Source organism: Erythrolamprus reginae, chromosome 2 (genome assembly GCF_031021105.1).
Source record: "Erythrolamprus reginae isolate rEryReg1 chromosome 2, rEryReg1.hap1, whole genome shotgun sequence".
NCBI lineage: Eukaryota > Metazoa > Chordata > Lepidosauria > Squamata > Dipsadidae > Erythrolamprus > Erythrolamprus reginae.
In genome coordinates this window covers 110,776,854-110,796,958 of record NC_091951.1, presented here as the reverse complement: position 1 = coordinate 110,796,958, position 20,105 = coordinate 110,776,854, and the positions used below count along the sequence as shown (strand labels likewise).

At 43.6% G+C, this 20,105-nt stretch overlaps 1 protein-coding gene across 2 annotated transcripts in view; it reads left to right on the top strand.

Annotated features, from left to right (window-relative positions):
* The window catches only part of CNOT6 (CCR4-NOT transcription complex subunit 6), a 73,037-nt gene that overhangs the window by 35,835 nt on the left and 17,097 nt on the right, over positions 1–20,105 (top strand). For both annotated transcript variants that reach the window (XM_070739162.1, XM_070739163.1), the window contains exons 5-8: positions 186–290; positions 386–454; positions 1,268–1,425; positions 12,331–12,485. In XM_070739162.1, the coding sequence (XP_070595263.1) occupies positions 186–290; positions 386–454; positions 1,268–1,425; positions 12,331–12,485 (487 nt within the window). The remainder of the gene's footprint in view (positions 1–185; positions 291–385; positions 455–1,267; positions 1,426–12,330; positions 12,486–20,105) is intronic.

Below are 20,105 nucleotides of genomic sequence, written 5' to 3'. Positions count from 1 at the left end.
CCCCCCCCCCAGCTGAATCAATCTGGTTTACTGATAATTTTATGAAGTGAGAACCACAGGTTTTCAGTAATTACTTGACTTCTGGTATTTTGAACTGAATTTGTTAGATGCTAGCTGTAATAATAAAACATTTAAATCTGTGTTCTTGAGCTTTCATTTTTCCTTTTGTTTAAACATTTCTGCAGGAAACCCACTTACACAGGACATTTTGAATCTTTATCAGGAACCAGATGGAACAAGAAGGCTACTGAATTATTTGCTTGATAATCTGGCAGGTACTGCAAAAAGAAGTAAGTAGTGCTTTCCATATATATATATATATATATATGTATTCTTTATCATAAATACTCTTTTATTATTGAGATATTTTTGTTTTCATCACTAGTTTCAACAGAACAGCCTCCTCCCAGATCTTGGATTATGCTGCAAGAACCAGATCGGACAAGACCGACAGGTAATGGTGAAGGGATCTTTTTAATAGATTTGCTTGACCAATTTCTTCAACCATGTTCTTCCATTTTAGAGGTGAATATGTATATGGTAGCTTGAGGCTAATCATGAAACAAAACTTAAATTATTTTAAGTCTGAAATATAGTAAGAATAATTTAGTAGTATAAGCATTATCTTTTTTCCAGAAAAAAGTTTATTTAGTTCTTAAGGTAAAGTGGTCTTTGGTTGGCCGTTACAAAAAAATATTTTGTAAAATTTTGCAATTTATTCTAAAGATGGTATTGAGGCAGTACGAATTTAAACGCCAAATGAGGGTGGCTGTATGCTTTTATGTGTTTTACTTAGATAAAAAAAAATTATATTCTATTCTGATTCAAAAATTGGTGATTTTTAAAAATAACAATTTCACAAAAGCTACAATATATGGTTAATTTACAAGATTTGGTCAGTAGTTAAACCAAAACAGAATATTAATTACATTCCATAATTTAATATTTGTTAAATTTATCTCCTGCCTATCTCACCGTGGAACTATTCTGAGCATCTTACAACAATAAAAACAGAGAAATAAAAACAAGTGTAAACATAACAGTAGCAAAATAATGAAACAATGTAGATACAGTAATGTGAGATTTAAACATGGGTGGAATAAGCAGCAATGTGGGGTGGAGGTGAGGTTTGCTATCTGATATGCAGGGATACTTGCTTTTTAAATATATATTGGAGTATAATTTAGACAACATATTTTAAAATTATATTTATTAGAATATTTATTTGTTTATTAAAATGGTCTGAGTGAAATTCTTTTCTCTCCAGCTCTGTTCTCTGTCATGTGTTACAATGTTCTGTGTGATAAATATGCTACTCGGCAGCTATATGGATATTGTCCATCATGGGCACTGAACTGGGAATACAGGAAAAAAGCTATAATGCAGGAAATTTTGAGTTGTAATGCTGACATCATAAGTCTCCAGGTAAGTGTACAGTACTTCCTTTTGTAATACAGTGATCATCTTTTAAAGCTGTTAATACATAAGTTATAATAAAATACAGAAAATAGTATAAGGGCAGACTAGATGGATTATGCGGTCTTTTTCTGCCGCCAGTCTTCTATGTTTCTATAATGCATTTTTATTACCTGTAGTATCCCTCACTGCCTTTATCACTAAAATGAAACCTTGGCTTCTGCATGGGAAATACTTGAAGGTAATCACAGACAAATGAATAGAGATAATAAACAAGTACAATGAAGCTTAAATATTTTCTACCCCACCTTATAGTGAGAGGCATTGAAAGTCCTTTCCTGATTTATCATTCATCTGTTGTGATTCAGTTGCTTTCCCATCTGTTTTAAGGATGGGCTATGTGGTCACAGATGATGTGCCAAACTAACAGATGTATTGAAAAAAATAAAGTTGCAGAGCTTCTCTGCTAGGGATTACATGGGCCTTGAAGCAGAAAACAGGAATTAGGGTCAACCCTGCTGGCTCGTGCATACTTCACCAAGCCAGGGAAATGGTAATTTGTTTTTTGTGTTAAATGTAGCTTGTCATCTCATGAGTTTATATTATATTATAGCCTGTCATCTCATGAGTTTATATTATATTATAGCTTGTCAACTCATGAGTTTAAACTGTCCATCAATAGATATAAATTGGATGCTTTCTAAATAGCAATTAAATAGGCAAAAATTGTCCAGATTTCCAACCCTGTCTTTTGGAGTTTCATTTCTCTTCTCTTCTTCAAATGTGTAGTTATTTTATTGTGACCTAGTCCCCCCCCCCCCCTGTTATGGACATATTTTTGTAAAGTTAATCTAACCTTTTATGTGATGCACTTACCACTAGAATTCTTGCATAAATAATAGCTCTCCTTCATGATATTTCTTTATCTCCTAGTTTATTGATGAAACTACATATTATGAGTCCCAAGTTTCTTAAGAGTTATTCTTTATTGGTCTAGATTTTTCTGATCTAGAAAAAGCTCATTGTTAAAGGGAAATATTTTGCTCCATAAATATAGAAGCTTTTATAGCTGCCTATTTTGTATATTCAAGTGCTTGATTCATCACTAGCAGTGAACAAATAAAAGATGCTGATGTGCTAAACCGTAAAGAGTTGCTTAGAATTGAACTCCTGAATTTTAGAGGGTAGCTGCTATTCAACTTGATCTTTTGTAAATTCTAAATTAAATTCTTGATTGGCTGAAGTAACGAAATAATGTTTTAGTAATGATAGTTTAGTTAGGGACTACCATGAGATCTTACAAATCCTGTGTATTTTTTGCTTTTATACTTTGAATTGTTCTTCCTTCTTTGATGTATTTATCTTCTAGTTTTATTTTTCACTCCAATAGTTATTCTATTGCTGACTGATACCCTTACCTTTTTGAATCTTTAGACTATTCAGTTACTGTTGCAGTTAGTTTAATTAGATCTGCACCAGTGTGCTTTAGATAGATAATGTGCTTCATTTCAAGCTCAGTACAAAAGAGGCCCGTATTAAAGCAGATTGAATTGGAACCTCCTCTTCACGGCAGAGAGTGTCATCTTTGTATTGTTAAATAAACCCATGAGACATTCAGCCAGCATGCAGAGAACAAAGGGAGCTAATCGCTCATTGACAGCATTGCTATCAGCACCTAGTTTTAGCAGTTAACCAACATTTAGTTCTTTAACAGAGTAGGGCTACTGTTCCTCTGGAAAGATCAGAAGCCTGGTTACCCAGTACAGAAACGTTGTGTGTTCACTATGAAGCATTGTTTTATTGTTACAAAAATTACTTTGAAATTATTGCACTGCAACTAAGCATTGCACTTAATAATTCTCTTACTATGGTGTGTTGATTTGGAAAGAGAGATTGCCTAGTACCGTAAAACAAACTGTTCTTTTGCCAGCAAGAAATAATGAAAAGCTCACACCAGACAAAGAAACAGTCACACATATATAGGGGCTCAAGTCAAGAAAAATTAAACTGAGCAGAAGCCTAGCAACACAAAAAGATAAGAAAAACTCACTGAAAACTGCAAAACAACATTGTCTCTGTTCTGACATTTTTAAATATTTTGGAACCCCGATATAACAGGAAGGCAAAAGAGCATACACAGCTTCCTCAAATGGACCAAAGCTTAACAAACAAACAAACATGATGTACAGTACTAATAGTGTTTGCATTTACACGAGCTCAATATCACTAGCAATATGAAAATACATAGTTGAGTTACATTCATGCAAAGAAAGACTTAGCAATGGTTAGACTTATTCCGTCAGTCCAAATCAGGGGTATCAAACTCAAAGTCCCTGGGCCAGATCTGGCCCATGAAGAATTTAGATCTGGCCTGCGAGGCTGCCCTGGAAACAGTGGAGGACTGGCCCTCGATGACTCTGCCAATGAAAACTGGTGGCCGTTGCAGCCCAAAACGAAGCTCATTAACCTTTTTTCACTGGCAGAACGTTTGGGCCACCGCAGACACCGATACGAGTGGCATGTTGGCCACACCCATTCTGCCCCTCACCCAAGGTCAAACACAACCCTGATGTGGCCCTCAATGAAATCAAATTTGTCACCCTGGTCTATGTGTAATTTCAGTTATCTTTTACTCTTAGGGCTCATGCTTGGTTTAAACTAAAAGCATCCGGAGGGGTCTGGGGGAAGGGATGATGCACTGATATAAAATGAGCTCTAACCTTTTGTATATAAGTTGCATGAAAGGATTAGTGCAGACAGTGTGACAGTTTTTGTCATTTTGATGAACGTTCTGGATCCTGTGGATGCTTCTAGGTTAAACCATATCATCATAACTTAATTTTGGCACTGTTATATATCACTTCCTTATAGCAATTTATATCAAATTTAAATATTTCTACCTTCTTAGGCTCTCAAGTTATTTGAAAAGTGCCAAAACATCAAAAAATAACTAGTAATTTGCTGAAGAATTTGTCTAAAATTAGGAAATAAAGTGTAATGAACAAGTCCTGTATAACTTTATTTTCCTCGCGGGGGCTCTCACTAGAGATGTGCAAAATTATTCAATTGCAAACTTTGTGTAACACAACACAATGGTTTCAAGAGCTAGTTTTGAGGGTTTTGACTGCTTGGAGCAGTATAATTGGGCAATAGTTTTGTGTTGTAGTTGGGCTCTTTTCTCCAGCTATTTTCTAGTCTAGCCAGTCATGTCCTAGCTATTAATGCTTTAGACTTAGGGTGGGTGGAGGGGATACAATTAAAACACATGATCAGACAGAAGAAACCTGCTCAAAGCTTCATGCCTGGCAGCCTACCAAGTTCCTGCCATTAAAAAAAAGCCAGCAACTTTGCTATGGGTAAATTAGAGTTCATGTAGGAGAGAGAGAGAGCTCTGATTTATTTTGCAGATAAGTATTGCAAAGGTATACGTGTGTCTGTACTTTATACAGAAATGTTCATATTAGTAATATTGACGTATAGACAGTGTTTTGGTTTGTTGTATCTTAACGTGCATAGGTGTGCTGTGCGTACTTTGATATCTTGTAAAGTTAATGACATTTGTTCAATTATTTCTGCAGCCAACAATCAGGACAAAAAAGTTGCCTTTGTTATGTTTGCATGTGATATAAGACTATGGAAGGAAGGGAAGGAGGAAGGAACAGTAACGGCTAAAATCAGATAAAGGGATTATTAGAAAAAAAAACACCTAAATCACAGTGCGGATTAATTAATTGAGAGACATTTTAAAGAGTTGAGCACTTTCAGTACTCTATTAACTGAAGAGGTTTATTTAAAGAACTTGAAAAGACAACTGTCAGGTTTGATAGCACATTCTAATTTAATCTAATTTTTCAGTCAGATAAGAGCAATATTTCCATTGTTTCCCGCAGGAATTTATGCTATTAATAATATTGAATAGGCCCAGTTTTCTGCAGTTTTAATAGCAGGTAGCAAGCATTCAGCACACAAATCTGTTCCATCTATTCTGGAGCCATGAGGGAAGAAAAACAAGCCCCAGAGTTTCATTATTTCATATGGTCAGAATACTTAAATATAGAAGACTCGTGCTGCTAAGGATTTTATTCCAATTTGGCAATAACTTAGAGTGTCAATGTCTATATCTGAAGTTGGACACACTTTGGGGCTGTTGCTGAGGTACTATCCAACAGGAGTATTTGATCTAAGAATTTTTAGGCTATCAGTATTTCCCAGACCACATGCAGATGATATTACAGCAATGTCTTGGCAATATTATCTTTTGACCTTATGGACCACAAGGAAGTGTAAGAGATACTTTGCAATGTGAGCTATGAAACTTGTGGGATGAATCCACATCCCTTAGGTACTTTAGGCCAGTGGTCCCCAACCTTTTTTCCACCAGGGACCAGTTTCAGCAAGACAATTTTTCTATGGCCCGGTGGGGGCGGAAAGGGGGTTTAGCTTATCGTTCCATTGTCTCTCCCCCCCCTTTTAAATTTTGCGGGGGAGTTGAGGTGACAGAGGGAGGAAGGGTAGGAGGGGGCGGTTTCCTGTCTCTTTCCCCTCCTGTTCACTCGGGACCGCCGTTTGCCTTTCAGCAGTTCCAGAGGACATCCCCCCCCCGTTCCAGCTGGGATTGCAGCAAGGAATCCCAGAGCAGGGGGAGGTGCCTCCGCGGACACAGTCACCTTCCTTTGCGATCGCTGCCTGCTTGGAGCGCCCACCACTGCCAGGTCTGGTAATATTCTTGCAGCAAGGAATCCTTCCAAAAGAAAATTACCAGAGCTGGTGGTGGGGGTTTCATGGTCACACACACCCCCCTGGCTTCGCTCCCACCCAGGACCCTGGGAATAGGGTGGGGGAGCCTAGCAAAAAAAGAGCTGCACAATGCCAAAGTCTTTTCGTTTGAGCTGCAGGCAGAGCGAGGGCTTTGCAAGGGCTTTGCAAGGAGGAAATAGACCACTTTCGACGAGAGAAGAAAGACAGGAAAGGAAGAAAGCAAGCAAGCAAAGGTTCTCTCAGCCCGAGGCAAATGGCGGTCCCAAGTGAACGTGAGGGGAAAGAGACAGGAAACAGCTTGGCACTCGCCGGCTCCACAGTAGCTGCTGACTCCGCGGACCGGTGCAACATGCCTTGCGGCCCGGTACTGGTCCGCGGACCGGCGGTTGGGGACCCCTGCTTTAGGCAACTAGGAGGAAGGTGTGGGGGGATGGATTCAGGATATTATTAATGCCTCTTTGATAGAGGAAGTGAATGAAAGAGGGGTTGGGTTGCCTGTTCTCAAGGTGATTCTCAACCGGTCGTATTACTCAACTTCTTTTAAGGGAAGATTTTGAAGGGGGTTCAATTGCCAATTGTTCTAGATAAAGTGGACTGACTGGATTCCTTAGAATCAAGATTTAAGACTTGGACATAGGCTAAGACTATTCTGTCTGATGGACTTGTACAGACTTCAATGAAGAGAGCACACCTGCCTAACTCCTATTAGATCTTTCAGTGTTGTGAGTTAGTCTGAGTCTTCAGATTCAGAAGCTGAAGAGCTCAACCACTGACCCTTTGCTATGGGTAAATTAGAGTTCATGTAGGAGAGAGAGAGCTCTGATTTATTTTGCAGATAAGTATTGCAAAGGTATACATGTGTCTGTACTTTATACAGAAATGTTCATATTAGTAATATTGACGTATATATAGTGTTTTGGTTTGTTGTATCTACAAGAATTAGCTGAAGAGATTCCTAAGCTGAGTAAGGTGATCCAGAACCTGAGTTAGGCAAACTCTTAAACACAGCAATGCATCTCAAATTGCGAAGAGAAAAACAAATGAAGTCATACCACGCTGAAAGCAAATTAATCGAGATGATAGTAAGGGCTCTGGAAAGGAAAGTTGACAATTATCCCCTCCCCACTCACCCCCATCAATCTGCATGCATGTGATCAATGCTTCTTTGGATTGTCTGGATGAATTTTAAAACCTGATCATTCTAGGAACCCCCCCCCCTCCAATTACAGTTAGTTGTTATGTTTCCATTCACCCAGCAGATAGCTGGAATGGATCAGTGGCAGAAAAGATTGACAGATAGGATCCTGGCTCAGTTGGCCAGAGTAAAGTGCCCGATCTCTCTGCAAGATCTGATTCACTTATACCTGCGTATTGATGGGTGCTTCCAACAATACAGAGGATTATCCCATCCTGCTCTCCCTTGGATGCATTCTCCTTTTAGATCCCAAAGGGATCTAATAATTCAAATAATCAGAAGCTGGTCTCATTTATATCTGGAAAATAAACTACCGTGTTTCCCCGATAGTAAGACCCCCCCGATTGTAAGACATATGGGGGGTTTCAGGGGGGTCGGCTAATATAAGCCATACCCCGACATATGTCTTACTTTCGGGGAAACACGGTACTAAAAGCGAGGGAGGCGTTGGAGCAGTTCACGGCGCCCTGGCGGCGGTTCCCTCCGCTTTGGCGGCGCTGGTCCGCTCGCTCGTCCCCGCAACCGACCCGTTTCCCCGACACGCGTCTGGAGGGGAGGAGCCGCTCTGCGCAGTTGGGCAGCCCTGCCTGCCGGAAAGGAGGCGGGCGAAGGAGGGCGCAGCTCCGCCCGCCCGCTCGGCTCGCCTCTACAACTTCGGACCAGCGCCGTCCTTCGCCTCGCATTTCCGGGTTGGCGAGCCTGGATTGTTTTTCCTGCGAGCGCTGGTCCCCGCTAAGCCTTCTGCGCCTGACTCGGCGAGGCGAGAGGGAAGAAGGAGAAGCGCAAGTGGATGCGGAGCGAAGGACGGATAAATGCCTCCCGGGCGCTCCGCATCCACTTGCGCTTCTCCTTCTTCCCTCTCGCCTCGCCGAGTCAGGCGCAGAAGGCTTAGCGGGGACCAGCGCTCGCAGGAAAAACAATCCAGGCTCGGCAACCCGGAAATGCGAGGCGAAGGACAGCGCTGGTCCGAAGTTGTAGAAGCGAGCCGAGCGGGCGGCCGGAGCTGCGCCCTCCTTCGCCCGCCTCCTTTCCGGCAGGCAGGACTGCCCAACTGCACAGAGCGGCTCCTCCCCTCCAGACGCGTGTCGGGGAAGCGGGTCGGTTGCGGGGACGAGCGAGCGGACCAGCGCCGTCAAAGCGGAGGGAACTGCCGCCAGGGCTGCTGCCGCGCTGCCGAGCAGATCAGCTGCTGGGCGGCCGAAGAAACCTTCCCTGGGTCTTCCCGACTTCACCCTGTCAATTTGGTGAGTGGAGGCGGGAAACGGCGGGGGGAAGGGTATGTAAGACATACCCTGAAAGTAAGACCTAGTGGGGCTTTTGGGGGTAAAAAGAAAGTAAGACACTGTCTTACTATCGGGAAAACACGGTATATGCAGGAACATGTCTATATGCTGTATGCACAGCCAAAGAAATCATCTTCTATCATTATTTGAATATAGCCGGGCACCTAAATAAGGAAACAGGGGTCATTCAGCTAGGTCCATTTGATCCTGTCTGTCTATAAAGATTCAGACTCAAGCCATGATTGATTCTGGATCCTTCAGGAATTTCATTAGCCTCACATTTGCTGAAACCTTCATTTTGAACTTTTCAGAACTCTCAACTTCTTCATCCTACCATCTCTGAAAAAGTGTGCCATCCACATGGTATACCCCAGGCAGAAAGGTTTCCAAGAACTAAATGAATCCTTCTTCACCCAGCCTATCTTCCAACATCCTAACCCTGCTGAACCATTGGCAAAGGAAACTAATAATTCTGATATCACAATAAATGTTATTTCAATAGAAGAGAATCTATGTAGCTCAAGGTAGAACTGTGGAGTCCTTGGTACTCTCTGAGCACCAAGGACTCTGCATTACTTGGTATTTGCTGGCAGACATTTTATTACCCGACTAGGTAACATCACTAAGAACTGCTGATGTTATCTAGATGGGTAAAGAAACATTTGCAAGCAAACAACCAAGCTGAGACAGCTCCAAGACTCCAAAGGTTATTTGGCTATGAGCTGCAGCAAAAATACAGACCTTGCTTCTCTGTATCTAGCCTATAACTAGATAAAATTAAATTGATCAAAAGAGAACTATATTGTCTGGGATTAGAAACTCTTAGCTGTATAGGTAGCCTTTGAAACTTGGAGGCATTTACTGGAAGAAGGTCAAAACCCTGTTGAAGTTGGAACAAATCATTGTAACCTGGAATGCTTACAAGCAGCTTAGACGTGCTACTAGCTGTTGCCAGAGACCAACCAAGGAAATGCACAAAGCTTTTATTTCTACTACCCCGGAAAATAATAATAATAATAATAATAATAATAATAATAATAATAATAATAATAATAATATAATAATAATAATAATTTATTAGATTTGTATGCCGCCCTCTCTGCAGACTCGGGTCGGCTCACAACAGGAAAAGTGTATCTGTTCTTCATTATTGACTTATCAAACCCAAAGACATTGAACAAAAGTGTTAATACTTTTTCTAAAATGGTACACTTTATACCTTCCTCATGCTTGCCAACAAAATAACTCCAATTGTTCCTGAACCATATCCCCTAGCTTTATGCACTGCACCAACATTTTATTTTGGAGCATGAAATCCCAGTCACATGAGAACCAGTTTGGTGTAATGGTTAAAGGCACTAGGCTAGACACCCAAGAGATTCTGTGCTTTAGTCCTGCCTTAGGCATGATCTGGGTAACATTTGGTCACTCTTTCAGTGCTACAAGGCTGCTTGTTCCATGCCATGTGTTTCATAGCAGTACTTAAGTGAAACCTAATTATGGAACAATAATCCAAAATCGAGCCTATGGTAAAAGGGCTGCAGCCATGCATAAGCTACTTTGCTATTAACAATATACAGTGGTACCTCTACTTAAAAACTTAATTCATTCTGTGACCAGGTTCTTGAGTAGAAAATTTTGTAAGTAGAAGCAATTTTTCCAATAGGAATCAATATAAAAGCAAATAATGCATGCAAACCCATTAGGAAAGAAATAAAAGCTAGGAATTTGGGTGGGAGGAAGAGGAGGAAGAAGAGGAGGAGGACAGTTGCTGTTGAAGGAAGAAGGGGAGGGGAATAAAAAAAATCCAAAACTTTAAGGCTTAAAAAAAAAAAAGAGGGACTCTGAGGCGGCGAGGAGGAGCATGCGCCTCCCATACACCCAGTGTGAGGCTGCTGCGCCAGAGAGAGAAACCCAGGTGGGCGAGAGGGGGAGCATCACCGAAAGGCTCCTCTGGCAACCCAGAAAAGCCCGAGATGGCCAGGATTAAAGGGGGAATATCAGGAAACAGGCCGAGTTTTTGTGCCGCTCTCAAATTTCCTGGGAAATCTTTCCGGGCTCGGGTTCTTAAGTAGAAAATGGTTCTTAAGAAGAGGCAAAAAAATCTTTTAACACACGGTTCTTATCTAGAAAAGTTCTTAAGTAGAGGCATTCTTAAGTAGAGGTACCACTGTAAAATTCTATGAGCTACAAATGTATGCATTGGAAATGGAAGTCTACTAGTAACCACTGTAGCATACATCCACAGAAATAACATCTTATTTTGCAAACTGGCCAAGCTACTTTTTTTATCGTTTGCCTGCTTTAAATCATAAGAGCCAGCCTTCGAATTTACCCAACTGGAAGTTCAAGTGCTTAAGGATCAAGCGTTCAAGAATCAGACAAAGAAATGTGCAAATATTTTGCTGACTGATACAATTTGGTCCCACTCTTTCAGTCGGTCTGGTTATCATCATATACTATAAGCAATTGGTCTAGATCTGAAGGAACAGGTCTATGACTTGAGGGGTTTCCTAAACTCGCAACTTCTTCTTAAATAAAAAATAAAGAGGCCATAGTCATGGCCAGCTTTGGCTGGCACTTCTACTGTGGTAACCTCTGAGTTATGAAGCCCTTAAACTCAGCCTTTCCCCCCATAATGGTGTACTTAGACTATTATAATGGGTCCGAGTTTGAAGATAATTCAGAAACTGTGGTTTGTTGAAAATATAGTTGCTAGCGAAATTTAGCAACTTTAGGACTATAACATCTGATGCTTCCATAACTTAGTGGTTACTAGTAGACTTCCATTTCCAATGCATACTTCAATATTCAGCCTATAAAATCCTTCATGATTCAGTTCCCATGTATTTTCATAGCCATCAAACCATTCTGTCTATTCATCCCAGGTATACATGCTTACAGTCTAAAAGAAGTAAAGAGAGGTGTTGCAGGAGATGACCAGGTAGATCCCAAAGGAGAGGTCAAACATGTAATCAATCTTGAGTCATTTCATGCCCACAAATGATAAGTCCAGTCTAGTGGTGAGTTTCTATCTGTGCGGTTCAGAGCGTCACACTGGTAGGAACTCACCGATGATGCAATTTTAATTGATATTTTTTCTGGCGTCTCCATGTCGAAAGAAGCCCTCCTGCCCATGTTAGTATTAATGCCAAAGCACAGCTGAGAAGCTCCTTCATAGAAGACACTGGGGGGGAAAATCGCCAAAAATTGAATCATTAGTGGGTTCCTATTGGTGTGGCGTTCTGGACTGCACTGGTAGAAACCCACCACTGGTCCAGTTCATCTTGCAATCCATTAAGACTTGTTTACCGCTAGTTTGCTTTGACTATTAGTAGTTCAGATTCTTGTAGCATATAATAAACCATTTTAACTGCCTGGATTCCTCATTTCCTGCATTTGACAAGCAGTCCTTCTTGATCATGGCAGTCCCAAGGTTATGGAACAGTTTACTTTCACAAAGTCATTCATGTTGGTATTGCACTGCCTTTTGGGACAAGGGTATGTTTTAATGTTCTGCCGGTTTTCAGTCAACAGTTTGCAGTTAATGTGATTTTTGTTTTGTTTTGTGGGTCTCTGGTATTTTTGAATATTATTATTGGGTGATATTCTAATCTCAGTAATAATTACAAATGAAAATATTGTATTAAACTAATTCTTTGTTTTCTTATATTTTAGGAGGTTGAAACTGAGCAGTACTTCAGTTTTTTCCTAGCAGAATTGAAAGAACGTGGGTACAATGGATTCTTTAGTCCAAAATCCAGAGCTAGAACAATGTCTGAACAAGAAAGAAAGCATGTTGATGGTTGTGCAATATTTTTTAAGACAGAAAAGTAAGCAAACACTTTTTCCTTGGATCATATGCATTAATTGAGTAATTGAGGTATCCCCAGGCTAATATAGTTTTATGTATGGTATGATTGAGTTGTATGGTTTTAATGATATGGGTTTTTAGATGTTTTTAAGTATTGGATTTGTCATATTGTTTATCACTGTTGTGAGCCTCTCCAAGTCTTCGGAGAAGGGCGGTATGCAAATCTAATAAATTATTATTATTATTATTATTATTATCATCATCATCATCATCATCATCATCATCATCATCATCATCTTGCATAACAAAGCAGATTTTCCCTTGCAACAAAAGCTATTTCTTCAGCTTTAATTACTCTGCATTAAAAAGTTTTTTATAAGTTACTGATTTAGGAATCTTGTAATACCTCAGCCATTAACAGAAAAACTGTTCATTAGTGAGGTATGAAGAAAGGGGGCTATGGATTTTAAAGCAAGTATGTGAAATACATTTCAAACTGAATTACCTCAAATCTGAAATACCCGTGTGAAAAATGGACCACACACGGTTGTGGAATACCTCCTTCAGGTATGAGATGGGCAGTTTCAAGTATTTGGGGAATATTACAGATGAGAACAGAATCAATTTGAGTTCAGAATACTTCAGAGCCATACAAAGCGGCCTGCTGTCCATTCAAGATGGAGCACTTCATATTTTAATGAGGTGTTTGGCACTTGAAACTGTTGGAGTCAAATATTTTGCAGTTTATTTTGCAGCAAGGATATTTGATTGCTATTGAAGATCAGTATTAACTCTACCTCCCTCCCCGTAAATTCAAAAGTTTACAATTGTTTAGTATACTGGTTGAAAGCAGTTTTTGTTTTCTTTGTAGTTTGTATTTGACATGAAATGTGTATTCGTTGCTGAAAGAATATGAATGTTCATCTTAGATACCCTATGTTGAAGTTACACTGTAAGAGTGCTGGTGTACCAAAGAAACTGTGACAGAGCTATGAATTGAGGCATTTTTGTTTGCCACCTTAAATTATTTGTAAATTTATTTGTAAAATTAATTCAATTCAATTGAATTCAATTTATTAGATTTGCATGCCACCCTTCTCCAAAAACTTGGGACGGCTCACAGAATAAGTATAAAAACAGAGTGTAGTATGGCAGTATGAATCTCTGGGGGGGGAGAAGGTTCTTCACCTAGGCCCCGCCAAATGACATTGTTTGGTTGACGGGACCTGGAGAAGGCCAACTCTGTGGGACCTAACCGGCCGCTGGGATAAAGGTAGGATGCAAATCAATCAATCAATCAATCTCCATAAGATGGCCAGGCAATCTTAAGGCAGGTATCTTCTCGTCCACTTATCTCCCTCTCTCCATGCATAGTATGAGACATGATGCTTGAAAACCGTTATGGGTTTTTACTTACTGTTAATTTTAATGAAAACCCAATGTGGTATACAGGTAGTCCTTGATTTATGACCACAATTGAGCCTAAAATTTTACGTTGCTAAGTGAGACAATTGTTAAATGAATTTTGCCCCATTTTATGACCTGTCTTGCCACCGTTGTTAAGTGAATTAATGCAGTTGTTAAGTTAATGAAATGATTGTTAAGTGAATATGACTTCCCCCTTTGCTTAAAAGAAGATCACATTTTCTTGGGACACTGCAACCATCATAAATACATGCCAGTTGTCAAGCACCTCGATTTTGATCTGTGACCACAAGGAAGCGGCATCGGTCATGGTCATAAGTCACTATTTTAGTGCCATTGTTGCTTTGAATGATTACTAAGCAAACTGTTGTAAGTCAAGGACTACCTGTACTGGTTAAAATATATCAAATCAGGATCTGGAAGATCCAGTGAAGTCCATCCTTAGCCATGGAGATTCTTTGCGTGGCTTTGGGGCAGTCATATTGTCTCAGTCCATTCTATTAGAAGGTAGTGATTGCTCTTGGAAAAATGATGTGAGGAAATGTTGTGTTTGCTTTGAGGTCAAAAGGCAGCCTATGGATCTAATAAATAGCAATAGCAATAGCATTTAGATTTATATACCACTTCACAGTGCTTTACAGCCCTTTCTAAGCAGTTTACAGAGATTAAGCATGTTGCCCCCAACAATCTGGGTCCTCATTTTACCAACCTTGGAAGGATGGGAGGCTGAATCAACCTTGAGCCTACTGAGATTCAATCTGCCAAACTGCTGGCAGCTGGTGATCAGCAGAAGTAGCTTGCAGTACTGCGCTCTAACCACTGCGCCACTGAGGTTCCTAATAATAAGCTGTATGAAATACTCTTTATATTTAAATGCTATCTGTTTTGGCAAAATGCAACAGATTATAAAAAGAACTTTTGGTTATAATAGCTACGCTAATACAGTGGTACCTCTACTTAAGAACTTAATTTGTTCCGTGACCAGGGTCTTAAGTAGAAACATTCTTAAGTAGAAGCAATTTTTCCCATAGGAATCAATGTAAAAGCAAATAATGCATGCAAACACATTAGGGAAAAAAAAAAAAGCTCGGAATTTGGGTGGGAGGAGGAGGAGGAGAAAGAAGAGGAGGAGGAGAGTTGCTGCTGAAGGAAGAAGGTGAGTTGAGGGGAATCAAAAAAATTCAAAACTTTAAGGCTTACAAAAAAAAAGAGGGACTCTGAGGCTGCGAGGAGGAGCACGTGCCTCCAATACACCCGGGACGAGGCTGCCTCCCATACACTACCTCACATACACTGGCTGCTGCTGATACCTGCTGCCTCTTCCTTCCCATACTGAAGGGCTCCCCTCTCTTCTCACTCGCTCACTTTGTAGCCGGTACCTTTCCTTCGCTGTGGTGACTCCTCAGCTGCCCAGAGCGAAGGGAGTGTTTCTTTTCTTTTGGCCCTGGCCAAGGTTTATTCCTTCTCCAAGCACCCAGAGAAAGGAAAATGCTTCGTTCGCTCTGGACTGCCAAAGCCTCCTTAAGCGCCACAGAAAGGCTCCTCTGGCAGCCCAGAAAAGCCCGAGATGGCCGGAGTTAAAGGAGGAATGGCAGGAAACTGGCCGAGCCTTCGTGTAGCTCTCAAATTTCCTGGAAAATTTTTCTGGACTCTGGTTCTTAAGTAGAAAATGGTTCTTAAGTAGAGGCCAAAAAATCTCAAACACCCAGTTCTTATCTAGAAAAGTTCTTAAGTAGAGGCGTTCTCCACTGCATCTGGAAGGAGAGTCCAACATGGGTAATAAACCAATCCTATTGGTAGAGACTGAGTTATAATTAGCATAAAATTAGCTACCGCCCCCTTACTGCTCCCATGAGCCCCAGTTTTAAAAACTCAGTCTAAGAGTAGAGACATACTGAGTTTTACTCCTGAGGAGTTTTATTGTTTTATTAATCTGTTTACATATATGTAACATTGAAATTGTAATAAATTGATAAAATTGACCTGTTTAATCTTGTGCTTTGTTTTTCAGGAAGAAGGAACACAGAAGACAGATGAACAGGAGAAGGGGTCTCTGCCCTCCGTGGGCAGCACCCCCAACGATCCTCCTTAGGGGTTTTGTATTCCCTCCGTGGGAACACCCCGTAGAGGAGCACCCAGCCTGGGGTCCCTGACCTCCGTGGTCAGACCAGGGCTGTCGGCTGAAGGTGGAGGGGTCCGCCCCCTCCACTGGGTAGCCTGAAGGCGCTGTAGCGAGGCTCCCAGCAGAGAGCGGAGCTGCGCCTCTCAGCTGTTCGGCGGCTGCCGAACAAGCCGCCGCCGCCGCCGCCGGCTAGGAAGCCGCAGGGCGAGCGGAGCGCGCTCGGATGGCCGGGATCGGTGCCGAGATCACCGGAGAAGCAGCGGACGGCTGCTATGGCCACAATGGGGGCTGGAAGCCGCAGCGCTCCCCCCCACGCCCCCCCCCCGGAAGGGAGAAAAAGCCGCGAAAGGCATGGGGGCCGCCATCTTGGTTGCTACTTGCGCAACCCAAAGAGCGGTAACCGGAAGTCCTCCGACAGCTGGTGGGCGCGAAGAGGCTATATGCCCAGTGCGCATGAGCAATTGGCCAGAAAGACGGTGGCCATTTTTCTTCTTGACTCTGAGCCAGCAAAATTATTGTGCCACGAGCTTGCAGGCCCAAAGGATTCTTCAGTTACTACTACTGTGAGTACATGGAAGAACAAGTGGGAACCGAGAGGGCTACCTCCCCTACTATGGCCAAAGAAAAGCCCAAGGGGAAGGCTAAAGAGAAGTCTAAAACTTCACAGGCCTCAGCTTCGGCCTCATCCATAAGGGAGGCCGAAAAACGCATTAAGGCCCTTGAGAAGAAGCTGGAGGCAGCCTTACAGGCCTCCCCATCTACAGTACCACTGGGCCAGAGGCAGGCAACACCAGAACAAGCCGCCACGCTCAGCTTTGGCCTACCTGAAGGGGACTGGTCACCAGATAGGCACTCAGCTATATTGCCTCACACCATGTCTTCCCCAGGCCCCTCATGGAACAGACCAGGGTCAGCTAGCCAGACTGGAAGGAGTTCCATGGGCCCAACAGCCACATTCACCCCCACAGCGGCGGGACTGAGGGCACAGGCAAGCACCTGGCAGGACATGCCACCAGACTTGCAGGACCTTATTGCAAACGTCTATTCTCAGGGCATAACAGCCGGGGCCAACAGATATGCTCAGCAACCATCTCAACCAGGACAGGTCTGGTCAGCACCGCCCCCCTCAGGCTTGGGGTCCTTATCTGAGGAACCACTTATGGGAGAGGACAGTGATAGGGAGTATGAGCTCTCTGAGGATGAAACAACTCCCGAGCAACCCCAACCGGTAGGCCTGTTTAAACCAGCCTTGTTCAGGACTTTGTTGTTTAAGGCTAAACAGGTAATGAACCTACCAGGTACAACCAAGACACCGGAGGATTCAGAAAAGACCCCGGATGCCTTGCTACAGGAATCCCAGCCTGAGTCTGAGCATTTCCCGGCATCAAATATTTTTCTACAAGGAGCCAAGCGCCCTTGGCAATATCCAGCGGCGGCTCAAGGCCCATCCAATCTGGAACGTCGATTTTACACGTTCGACGAGGAAGTGGAGAAACTCCTGGAGTTTCCGCCCATCGACCAACCGGTAGTGACTTTGGTCTCCAGCGCCCTGGTGCCCTCCGAAACAGGAGAGAGCCTAAAACCGGAGGACCGGAAGGCAGAGATACTCCTGAAAAAGGGACACCAGATGGCGGGATGGGGATTCAGGGCAGCAGCGGCCGCTTCGTTTATCAACAGAGCTTCCCTCCGGTGGATACAAGAGATGCAATCTCGCATGGGACCAGAGGACGGCAGACTACGCCAGGATCTGGCTAAACTGCGAGCCGCGGCGGAATTCTCCGCAGATGCCACGTTGCACGCTGCAAAGTTTTCCAGCAGGGGCATGGCCACCACACTTGCGGCCCGCCGTCTCCTGTGGCTCCGTCATTGGCCTGCCGATTTGAAGTCCAAATGGAGACTGGCATCAGCCCCATTTCAGGGATCTATGCTCTTTGGAGATATTCTGGACAAGGTCCTCATTGAGGACAAGGACAAGAGGAAGGTCCTACCCAGAGCAGGCAGGCGGCAAGACCGGAGGTCAGCGCCATATTCAAGGCGCCAAACACCCCGCTGGGACAACACTGCAGGAGCAGGCCAGAGTCAGAGACCGTACACACAGGGTCAGTACTCCAACCAAACCTTCAGAAGCGACCGGGGGTCATTCCAAGATCGATCCAGAGGCTACCAAGGTTCGAGACGGCCCTTTCGAGGGAATAACCAGAGGGGCTTCCGCCGCTCAAAGTGACTCTGCCACCCAGTTTCCTCTCGGCGGGAAGCTCCAGCACTTCCACGCCTCTTGGTACGCCACCACCACAGACCAATGGGTCAGGGCCACGGTGGCAGGGGGACTATGCCTGGAATTTGTGGGCTTACCCCCCAGCCGGTTTATACACTGCCCACAAATCAAGAAACCGCAAGACAGGCAGCGGCTACAAAACGAGATCACTCATTTGCTGGAGATTCAAGCAATAGAACCGGTTCCACAACACGAGCAGGGGAAAGGGTTTTACTCAAGAATCTTCATTGTCCCCAAAGCCTCGGGAGGCTGCAGGTTGATTCTCAACCTAAAACAACTCAACCTCTTCATAAAGTACCGGCGTTTTCGCATGCATTCGCTGCAAACTATTTTGACCTCCATCAGATCACACGACCTGCTAACGTCTATCGACTTAAAGGAAGCGTACCTTCACGTCCCCATACACACAGCACACCGGAAGTACCTACGGTTTTGTTCAGAAGGGAGGCACTTCCAATACAAAGCCATGCCTTTTGGCCTTTCGTCAGCCCCACGGACTTTTACCAAGCTCCTGGACGCCCTGACGGCACACCTGCGATCTCAATCCATCAGACTGATGGCGTACCTGGACGATATCATCATACTGTCCAGGTCGCCAGCGCAGGCAACCAAGGACCTAAACCGGACCATACGAACCTTGGAGGATCATGGCTTTACCATCAATCTGGAAAAGAGCCAATTGGTCCCCAATACCAACCTTTTACATCTGGGAGCGGTCATAGACACCTTGGCGAGCTCAGTCTCACTCTCCCCAGAAAGAATCGCAAATATACGACGGTTGATGGCCGAACTCAACCAAAGCAGACGGGTTCCCATGTCACTGTTGTCAAAGGTGTTGGGAACCCTAGTCTCGACTATAGGGATTGTGCCTTGGGCCAGACACCATATCCGAGACCTACAGTGGTTTCTACTACCGGCACAAAGGGCCAAGGTGAGTCACTCACACCGGCAGACACGTATCCCACAACAAGTCAGGGTTTCCCTGAGATGGTGGACGTCAACCGCATTACTCAGAGGTTCCTCCTTTCAAACACAAGACAAGATGATCCTCACTACAGATGCCAGCCTTTACGGTTGGGGAGCTCACATCGGCCCCCACATGGCGCAGGGCAAGTGGTCGGTAGAGGAATTGACACCTATAAACATCAACTTCCTCGAACTCAGAGCGGTCTTCCTGGCGCTCCAAGCCTTCCAAACTATTGTCCAGGACAAACACATACTAGTGCTTACGGACAATGTGGCGACCAGAGCCCACCTGAACCATCAAGGGGGTACCAGGTCGCGCCGCCTCATGGACGAGACGGCGAAACTTTTCAATTGGGCCGAACTTCACCTAGCGTCCTTGTCCGCAGAGCACATAGCCGGGACCACCAACACCCAGGCGGACTGGCTCAGCAGGGCTACACTAGACCCATCAGAGTGGAGGCTGGATCCGGCCCTTTTTCAACAGATATCGCAAAGGTTTGGGACTCCATCTGTGGACCTGTTCGCCACTCACCGAAATGCGCAGACCCCAAGGTTCTATTCACGTTTCCCGGAACCGAGATCAGAAGGGGTCAATGCCCTACGGTCAGCTTGGCCGACAGGACTACTATACGCATTTCCCCCAGTGAACCTGATACCAAGGGTCATAGAAAAGATTCTCCAGGAAAGGGCAGAGGTCCTGATGGTGGCGCCACACTGGCCACGTCGGCCGTGGTTTGCCGACCTGATGGCTCTGTCATTAGAACCACCGTGGAGGATGCCAGACAACATCGTCACTCTCAGCCAAGGGAACCTGTTACACCCGGATCCTCAGTGGCTACAACTAACCGTCT